Source organism: Tenrec ecaudatus, chromosome 3 (genome assembly GCF_050624435.1).
Source record: "Tenrec ecaudatus isolate mTenEca1 chromosome 3, mTenEca1.hap1, whole genome shotgun sequence".
Lineage (NCBI taxonomy): Eukaryota > Metazoa > Chordata > Mammalia > Afrosoricida > Tenrecidae > Tenrec > Tenrec ecaudatus.
Genome location: NC_134532.1, coordinates 34968426 through 34978802, shown reverse-complemented (window position 1 = coordinate 34978802; position 10377 = coordinate 34968426). Strand labels below are relative to the sequence as shown.

At 45.8% G+C, this 10377-nt stretch overlaps 1 protein-coding gene across 1 annotated transcript; it reads left to right on the top strand.

Moving 5' to 3' along the window:
- The first annotated feature begins 390 nt into the window (after positions 1–390).
- Positions 391–9505, top strand: LOC142443216 (igE-binding protein-like). The gene is made up of 2 exons (XM_075544725.1): positions 391–1023; positions 9452–9505. The coding sequence occupies exons 1-2, from the start codon at positions 391–393 to the stop codon at positions 9503–9505; spliced, it is 687 nt and encodes a 228-aa protein (XP_075400840.1).
- Positions 9506–10377: the final 872 nt, after the last annotated feature.

Below are 10377 nucleotides of genomic sequence, written 5' to 3'. Positions count from 1 at the left end.
CAAGGGCAGCAGGCTTTAGAAGATGTTCAGGAGAGCATGTCAGAAACAGAGCGGGAGGAAGAACAAGGAGCTCGTAGGAAGCAGCACAAAGCTGTTAAAAATGAGGAGGCTGCGCAGTTAAAATTAAAAGAGGAAGTTGATCAACAGAAGAAGAGCCGTGCCCGCCATTCGGAGCCCTTGTACCCGTGGCGAGAACTAGAGCTTCTTGAGTTATCAGAGGAAGAAGAGGAACAGTTAGAGGAGGCAGCCGCTCGCTACGAGGAGGGACGGTATAATGCTTTTCAAGTAACCGCTGTGAGCCTGTCCGCACCACCCCCTTATAGCGAGAACAGGCAGAAAGGGTGTGGATACTCCTTTTGCCCACCCGGTACCCGCAGAGCAATACAACAAATGTACCTAGTATTTGAAGACCAGAATAATGCTCGTTATCATACGCCTTTAGAGCATAAGCAAGTGAAGGACTTAGCTGAAGCAGTAAGATCTTATGGTGTCAATGCAAATTATACTCAGTCCCTAATTGAGAGACTTACAGGCAATGCTATGACACCTGTTGATTGGACTTTTGTTACAAAAGCAGTCTTGACAACAGGACAGTATTTGGAGTGGAAATCCTTGTGGCAGGACCTATTAATGGCTCAGGCTAGGGAAAATGCCGCAGCGGGGCAACCCGCATGGAATTTTGAAATGCTGACAGGTCAAGGAAGATGGGTTAACAATCAAACAGCCTTCCCAATACAGGTATATCAACAAATAAATACTGCCGCGAGCAAGGCATGGAGGACCTTGCCTAATAAAGGAGAGGTTAGAGGTAACTTAAATAAAATTATACAGGGACCTACTGAGCCTTTCTCAGATTTTGTCGCCCGTATGTTGGAAGCGGCAGGAAACATCTTTGGAGATCAGGAAACAGCCATGCCTCTCATTGAGCAGTTAGTTTTTGAGCAGTGTACTAAAGAATGTAGAACAGTTATAACGCCCTGGAAGTCCAAAGGACTGCAGGCATGGATGAAGGCTTGCAGGGAAGTTGGTGGTCCTTTGACAAATACAGGATTGGCTGCTGCAGTATTGGCGGCCCTAAAAAGAGGCCCCCTAAAATGCTTTCAGTGTGGTAAGGAAGGACACATTAAAAAACATTGCCCTACTGGCACCGCGAGTCAAACTAGGATAGGGACCAAAAGGACCCCGGGAGTTTGCCCTCGGTGTGGTAAGGGTAGACATTGGGACAACGAATGCAGATCTGTGAAAGATAGCAAGGGGCGCCCCCTAGAGCAAAATGACTAGGAGCCAAAAAACGGGAAGCGGGGCCCTCATCCCCAGGGCCCGCAAATGTATGGGGCAATCCAGGAGGACGGCCTCCGCCCACTGGGGAGGCCACTCCCAAAAGGGCCACTGCGGGATTCGCAGGGGTGGACCTCAGTTCCACCACCAGAGCAGTACTAATGCCACAGCAGGGATGCCAGCCCATCCCTACGGATTTTTATGGTCCCCTTCCAGAAGGCACCGTGAGCTTGCTGCTTGGTAGGTCCTCCACCACCTTAAAAGGCTTAATTGTGCACCCAGGAGTCATTGATCAGGATTTTACAGGACAAGTAAAGGCAATGTGCTCCTCCCCACGAGGAATATATGCCATCTCACCTGGAGACCGTATCGCGCAGCTCTTGGTGTTGTCTAGCAAGAATGCACTATTCCCAAGTACTAAAGTTAGTAGAGAAAAAATGAGCTTTGGATCATCAGGAGAAGCTGGGGCCTTTTTCTCAGTGCAGTTAGATCAACCCCCAACTTTGACATTGGACATTGAAGGGAAAACCTTTGAAGGTATATTAGACAAAGGGGCAGACAAAAGCATTATATCCACCAAATGGTGGCCTTCCTGCTGGCTGGTAACACAATCTTCACAGTCTCTACAAGGACTCGGGTATGCATCCATGCCTATGATAAGCACCAGACGGTTGCACTGGAAAGCTGAGGAAGGACAATCAGGCCAGTTACAACCATATGTCCTCCCCTTACCTGTAAATTTGTGGGGAAGGGACATGTTGACAGACCTAGGATTAATACTAACCAATGATTACTCACCTATAAGTCAAGAACTTATGCAAAAAATGGGATATGTACCGGGAAAGGGAGTTGGGAAACACCTACAGGGTCGTCCTGAACCAATAGAGGTAGCAGTGAAGAAAGATCGCACAGGTCTGGGTTTTTCCTAGGGGCCACTGCGGAGCCGCTACCCATTCCGTGGCTCTCAGCAGAGCCAGTTAGGGTACCACAGTGGCCGCTCCCAGTAGAAAAATTAATTGCAGCACAAAGGCTAGTTAAGGAACAGCTAGAACTAGGACATTTAGAACCACCCGTGTCCCCGTGGAACACACCCATATTTGTTATTAAGAAAAAATCAGGGAAGTGGAGATTGTTGCATGATTTAAGAGCCATCAACGCCCAAATGTCACTCATGGGCCCTGTGCAGAAAGGCCTCCCATTGCTATCTGCAATACCTAAAGGCTGGACCATCATTATAATAGACATTAAGGATTGTTTTTTCTCCATCCCTTTGCATAAGAAAGATAAGGAAAGATTTGCCTTTACCCTACCCTCCATTAATCATGAAGAACCTGACAAACGCTTTCAGTGGCGAGTTTTGCCACAGAAAATGGCCAATAGTCCTACTATGTGCCAGTTATTTGTGGACCACGCCCTAGCACCCGTCAGAGAAAAATTTGGTCAGTTAAAAATCTACCATTACATGGATGACATATTAATAACTGGAGAAGAGGAGCCAGATGTGCAGCAGGGATACAGAGAGGTAGTTAAGGAATTAGAATCCCATCAGTTAGCCATAGCACCAGATAAGGTCCAACAATCTTCAATTGGACAGTTTTTAGGAGCCACAATAAGCCCATGTCACATAATACCTCAAAAATTGACTATACGGAAGGATCAGTTAAAGACATTAAATGATTTTCAAAAGTTGCTAGGAGATATCAATTGGCTCCGCCCATATTTAAAGGTATCCACTGCTGACCTTAAGCCATTGTTCAATATCTTGGAAGGAGAAAGCCTTGTTACTTCTCCTCGAGAAATCACTCCTCAAGCCCAGAAAGTATTAGAACAGGTTGAAAAGGCCATTTCTGAAGCGCAGTTAGATAGAATAGACATAAAATCTCCTTTTCAGCTGTGCATTCTAAAAACTGCCTGCGCGCCAACTGCGGTCTTGTGGCAGACTGGGCCTTTGTTGTGGATCCATGCCCACTCCTCACCTTCCAAAACTATTGAACACTACCCTTTTATGGTAGCCACAATGGCCCTAAGGGGTGTTAAGACAGCTATTATGCATTTTGGAAGAGAGCCTAGCAGCGTCATTGTCCCATATACTAGTGAGCAAGTTTCTACACTGTGCGCCACTACAGATGAGTGGGCAATTTTTAAATGCAGTTTTAATGGACTAATAGAAAACCATTATCCTAAACATTCCTTGTTGCAATTTGTGACTGCTCATCCAGTAATTTTTCCCCGTGTCACTGTTAACAACCCCATTAAGGAAGCTTTAGACATTTATACAGATGGCTCTAGTACAGGCAAAGGATGTTATGTAATAAACGATCAAGTGACTACATTACAATTTTTAGCTGATGCACCCCAATTAGTAGAATGTTTGGTGGTCTTAGAAGTTTTTAAGAAATTCACGGAGCCAATTAACATCATATCTGACTCCCATTACGTAGTCAACGCGGTGTCTAAGCTGGAAATTGCTGGCTACATTAAGCAATCCAGCAAGGTAGCAGACATCGTGTCTCAAATTAGAAAATGTATTTTGCAACGAAAACACCCATTTTATATTCAGCATATACGTGTTCATAGCTTGCTCCCGGGACCCATGGTAAAAGGTAATGATTTGGCTGATCAAGCTACAAGAGCTTTCCCTGTGTTAACTAAATCCCACTTTGAACTTGCTAAAGACTTTCATGAGCTGTATCATGTGCCTGCTGCCACCCTACGCATTAAGTTTCCAATTACTCGCGCAGAGGCTCACACTATTGTGTTGCAGTGCGCCAAGTGTGCAGAATTTATTTCCAAACCCTCGGTCGGGGTAAACCCTCGAGGCGTCCGTCCTCTCAACATCTGGCAAATGGACGTTACCCATGTATCTGCTTTTGGAAAGTTGCAGTACGTGCATGTGTCAGTGGACACCAGTTCTGGCATTGTACATGCAACACCCCTAACGGGGGAAAAATCCAGCCAAGTAATTCAACACTGCTTAGAAGCCTGGAGTGCATGGGGCAAGCCCACCATGTTAAAAACAGATAATGGGCCTGCATACACTTCCACCAAGTTCCGACAGTTTTGCTTGCAAATGCAAGTGAAGCACTTCACGGGTTTGCTGTACAATCCCCAAGGGCAAGGAATTGTGGAACGATGTCATCGCACTCTAAAGCAATATTTATCAAAGCAAAAAGGGGGAATAGAGACCGTGACGGTCACTACCCCTAGAATGGCTTTATCTCTAACCCTTTTCACCCTAAATTTTTAAAATTTGGATGAGAAAGGCCAATCAGCTGCAGACAGACACGGGCAATGGCCAAAGCCACCAAAGGAAATGGCCCGGTGGAAAAATGTCCTAGACAACAAATGGTATGGCCCGGACCTCATATTAATCATTTTGTGTTTTTCCACAGGAAGAAGAAAACCCCATCTGGGTGCCAGAGAGACTGGTGAGACTAATTAAGAAGGAGGATGAAGATCGTGGGAGCAGAAAGAATGAAGAGGACAGCGATCCATCCAGCGCTACTATTGACGCTAATGGTGATATGGGCCCCGGTAGCACAGGGAATTAAGAACAGTATTGTGTCTCAAACCGCTGAAGCGTTACTGCAATGTCAGCGTGTGGATGCCCATCTGACCTCTGGCATTTTTTAATTAAATCAAAAAACAGATTTGCTCCAGCAGCAAATCAACCAGTTTACCACTATGGTACAATTAAGCTGTGTTTCTTCCACCACAGCGCTTTGCATCACTCCAGTGTTATATGATAATTTTAGTGCATTGAGTGCTAGTATTTCTCAGTATCTCACAGGACAATGGACCAAATAGTTGAACCAGCTGCAAGAAGACCTCCTGAATCAAGTTGTCCTATTGAATGGAACACACGTAGAACCCCTTACCCTTGAAATTTTTTCTTCTTGGCTTCCATCTGCATTTTCCTAATTTAAGGAGTGGGTGGGGGTGTTTACATTTGCTGCAATAATGTGCTGTGGAGGAGTGTTGTTGCTATGGTTGCTCTGCAAACTTAAAGCTCAGCAAAGGCGTGCCAAGGTCATCATTGCGCAGGTGCTCTTAGCGATTGAGTGCGGTGGTTCCCATGATCTTTGGCTTTCTTTGTTAAAAGAAAACTAACCCCCATAAGTTGTCAGCTCTCGCACCCCAAGGGGAAGACCCCATTGCACTGGGAAGAGTGACAGAGATTGGATCTTGGCCAGCCCTTGCACCATGCGGAGCTCTGCTCATTGCACGCATCAGGGTGACCAGATTTGGGTTCTTATATCCATCTTGATCTCCTGGGGCTGCTGGAGGCTCCGGGATGGATCGATGGATTAGGCCTAAAATAAATAAGAAAGGAGGAGATGTGGGAAGCCGCAGCTCTCGCCGCCATTACAAGATGGCGCTGGGCAGTCAGGGCGGTGGCCCAGTTAAGTGGTAAACAACCACTTAGAGTATGCGCACTGCTTAGATGACGTAGTCATAACTCCACCCTGGAGTATGCTAATAAGGGTTCTGGCGAACGCACCAATCAATGCACAGCACGTCCCCATAGAGCGCATATAAGCAGCAGTAGTTTGGGGCTTCAGGGTCTTTTTCCGCATCTGCAAATCGAACCCGCATTAAACACCTGTGGAAGAATCCTGTTGTGGCGCGTCCTTCTTGCTGGCGAGACTGAGCGCGCGACACCCCCTCCCTTGTATAAAACCAGCATATTTTTACTAATAGGACGCTTGCTCAGTCAGCTTGCCCAACTTCTAGACGCTTGCTCCGCTAGTTTGCCCAATGCCCACCCAACTCCCAGAAAATTTTAACAATTACTTCCTTTTCTTACAATCCCTTGCGTAAGCATAGTTATCCCCCTTTTCCCCCCTGTGCCTGTCAGAAAGGGGTATAAAAACACCATTCACACTTCCCTCTGCACGGCTTCAATAACTCAATGCCCTGAGTTGCTGATCCCGCCCGCAAGCTTCTCAATAAAGCCTGCTTCTAAAACTTTCTTAATTGGATCTCTGGTTCTGTTTCGCGCCCAAATAAACCTTACAGAAAGTTCCGCGGAAAGGCGGGCAAAATCCTTTTGGAGGTTTAAAACTTCTTTTAATTCAGCGACTTGGGAGCAAAGTTTTGCCTTTGCCTCAGAGAGGGCGGGCATTAAGGCGGCGGGGACTGGGAGAGCGGGGGCGCACATCTGATTGTTATAAGGTGGAGGTCTGGCTAAAAGGACAGGGGGCCAGTCAGGGTTATGGTAACGTGCCGCTTCTTCCTCCAGAGTGGCCACGTCCTCTGGGTCTAGGGGCTCGTCATTAGTGGCTTTGGAAAACACAGGGTAGGTAGCAGGCAAATTTTTGAGGCTATACTTCTCTTGTGGGAGGGGAAGGTAATGGGAGGTAGTGGGGGCAGGCTCCCCTGCAGCGGGCTTTTCTGAGTCAGGTTTCTCTGAACCTGGCACTTCTATGATTACCGAGGAAGATTTGGAAGGGTTTTTATCCGAACAAAGGGAAGAAACGGAGGCCGAGCGAGAGAGTGGGTGGAGGCAATATTCCGCCACCGAGAGAAGTTGTTGCTTATCTGGGTCCTTAGAAGCGGCCTCAACAATGTCCCTGATCAATCCCCAATAAGAAAAAACTGCGGCGGGAACAGCATCGGGTCCTTCTTTATGCAGTTTGTCATTTAAATCCCTCCCGACCTTTTGCCATTTCCCACGATGTATTTCAGGCCCATTCACTATAAACCATGGACAGACTTTGTCTACAAAAAGAAAGAATCTTATCAAATCCTTTTTCTTAACTCTTACTCCTCTCTCTCTGAGGGAAACTTTAAGGTCCTTTATAAAGACCATCTCTTTAGTTAGTTTTTGGCCCATCTCTATGGGACGGACGAAGTTCTACTCACCGAGGCTGATCAGTCTTCGTGAGCGGCGAAGACAGTCCACGACTTCTTCTTCATCTCTTCATCGGGGTCCGGCTGGGCGTCTTCTTCTGGGAGCTCTTCTGGAGCTGGGGGTCCAACCGGCAAGGGTCCACACCTCAGGCCCCACGTTGGGCGCCACTTGCCCCGACTGGCGGGACTCAGTTATTCGAGGAGTTCCGAGGGGGACCCAGCCTGAAAGAGAAACGGGCGAGAGAGGAGCGAGACCAAGCAGATTCTTGTCAACGTCTCAGTTTATTGCTACACAAGCTTTTTAAAGGGTGAGGCAAACAAAGGAATTCCAAGGGAAGATAAAAAAAGGGAGGACGGGGGGTGTAGAGCACACAGGGCAGACAGACACAAATCTACGGCTGGAATGTCTGGTGCTGGAATAAACAAAGGTGGGCCATCTGGTGTTTGTCAGGGTAAGATAAGGTTGAGGCTGCCGGGCAGGCAATATGGAATTGGTTTTGTCAGGCTGATTATGTCCGGTTCCCAACAGCTGACTTTGGTTGGAAATGCACACATTTTAGATGCAGCAGAGTCCCCTGGGAAAGGGACATTTTAAATAGTGTCTATGGTCATCCCCTAAATTTGAGGGATTAGTTTTCTAGATAGACAATACTTTAATCTAGGGTGCCTGCTGGGTCTCAAGCAGATGTCTTTTTGTTCCAAACCTGAAATATTGTTATTCTTATTCTGCTCCCCCCCCCCGCCCCGCTCCCGTTAGCTTTGACTTTCCACTCACTGCTCTGCTGTATGTTTCTACTTGATCTCCTGACTGGTTTTGCCCGAATTTTGGATGTGCTCTGGCAAACCAGGGGTTTCTCATCTCACAGTCTTGCATCAATTAGAAGTTAAAGAGTTGAAACTATTCTATTCTGGGGCCAACATTCTCCAATTGGAAACCTCCTCCCTGCGACCTTATGACACTTGAATGTCTTTATTTACATTAAGACTGGCCTTAGTTATCAAAACTTGAGACATGTTGTTTGTAGGAGTGCTGGAGTTGGTGATGGCAGTGGACCAAAGAAAACCCCTGAAGACTTTGAGGAGGTTGATAAGGAAGTGTTGGTGTGGAAAGAAAAGATGTATGGAGACTGTGGGTGTTGACGATACCCTGGTGCCCACCTGATGTTTTCAACAAATGATAGTCTGTCCACTCTCTGGGACACAGGACATACAGGAGTCCAAGGCAGGGCAGAGACCTTGAGGGGCTGGAGGGAGAGCACACTGAGCTCAGAAATACTTGGTTTTCCTTTGACCCTTAATGCTCACCGCTTAGGTCAAGTGCTCTCTCATTATAGACTAACAGGCATATGGTTCGAACAAAGAGTTACCCTAAGATAGGCTCAGAAGGTAGAGGGTTGTCTGTTCTCTACCACTTTCTGTTTATAAAGACTAGACCCCGTCACATGCAAATCATTCTTCAGGCACTAGGGTAAATTTCACCCTTTGGCTGGGAAAGCTATCAGTTCTCTTTAGACACGGCTGTAGGTCTTTTGGAAAAGTAGAGCTGTGGTCTACAGATGCTACTGCTGTGTGTTCTCCTTTGCCTGGTGACAGTTCTCCAAGGTGGGAGATTCAGATATCTGACTTGAATCTATGGGGATGGCTGTGACTTCAAGTGAATGACAGGAACCATCATTTTTGTTTGCAGGTGTCCTGTCCCAGTTGCAACTTCAGGAGTTGGGTCCAGGACTGGAGAAGCCCTCCCAGAAGCTGTCCCTCACCTGCTCTGTCTCTGCTTTCTCTATCACAAATAGTGGTTACTGCTGGAGCTGGATCTGCCAGACCTCGGGGAAGGGGCTGCAGTGGTTGGTACACAGATGCTTTAATGGTAATACATATTTTAACCCGTCATACCAAAGCCGACTCTCAATCACCAGAGACACATCGAAGAACCAGTTCTCCCTGCAGCTGAACTCCATGACTGCTGAGGACACGGCCATGTATTACTGCGCAAGCGTCACAGCCAGGGGAAGTCATTTTCCTTCTTCAAAACAGGTTATCATGGTAATTCTCACCCTATCCGTTACTCAAAACCTGTTGACAATGAAATACAGTCATGTCCAGATTCATGCATTCAATGCACGATTTTAAATATACTGAGCTCAGTGACCTCCTACTGCCCAGGGTCAGGTCTGTGAAGGTTTCTTTCTGAATAGCTCTCTGTGCACTCTTGGCAGTGAATGACTAATGATTTTTATGTCTCAGAAAATAGTTGTGGTGATTTCTAGGGCTAAATTGGTGACGTGCCCTTAGTGATGCTTGTCACACATTGTCTCCCTAGATGCAGAAACAGTGTTCCAGGCACAGAGAGACCCCTGACACCCGGAACAGGTGAACTGCAATGACCTGTTTGGTGGGCAGAGTCATTAGTAAGATCATTCATTGGAATCAAAATGAAGGGGTCACTCATTCGAAGGACAAGTTTGATTCCAAAAGATAGTAAATGTGTCACAAGAGGAGGAAATTGAAAGCTACTTTCTCAGAATGTTCTTTAGGTCCTGTTTTCGGCAGATGCCAGGGAATGAAGTCAGTGATGATTTCCTCTCAGAAGCTGTGGTTTCTCCACCTTGTCACATCTCTCTAGAGACACCATGTGTAATAACTTTTGGGAAACGTCCTGCATTGGAACCTGCCTTCTCTTCATTGTAATGGGCTTTGTCTGTCTTTCAACATCTATCCAAAGGCAGGCTTCAGAGTAATAAGTATTGATGAGCTCTCAGTTTACACTCCAGGATACTAACTATTGGCATTTGTAGTCAAAATTAGAAACATTTCATGCAAAAATGTATTCTCATGTTGAGTGGATATTTTCTCCACACACTCTAATGTATCTTGAAGCTTTTCATTCTAACGAATACTCACTCACAAATGTGTATTTATTCAACAAACATCTCTTAGAATGATCTCAAAAACGTTTTCTATGCCAATATTATCGTTTGGAAGCATATAATTATTAAGATTCTCAAGGAAAATGGAAAGAATGAAAAAAAGTTTATCCAAAAGAAAAACAAGTGCAGAATATAAAGACTTACAAAATAATAAAAAAACAAAAATTAAGAGAAAACATATAAAATGAACTGAGGGCAGAAAAATTGAGGGGGAAATCAGTAATTCCACAAAGGGGGGGATAAAACCAGAAAGATAACCCAATGCATAATGACAGCAATAAATGCAGACACATCAATAATGACATGAAATATAAATGGA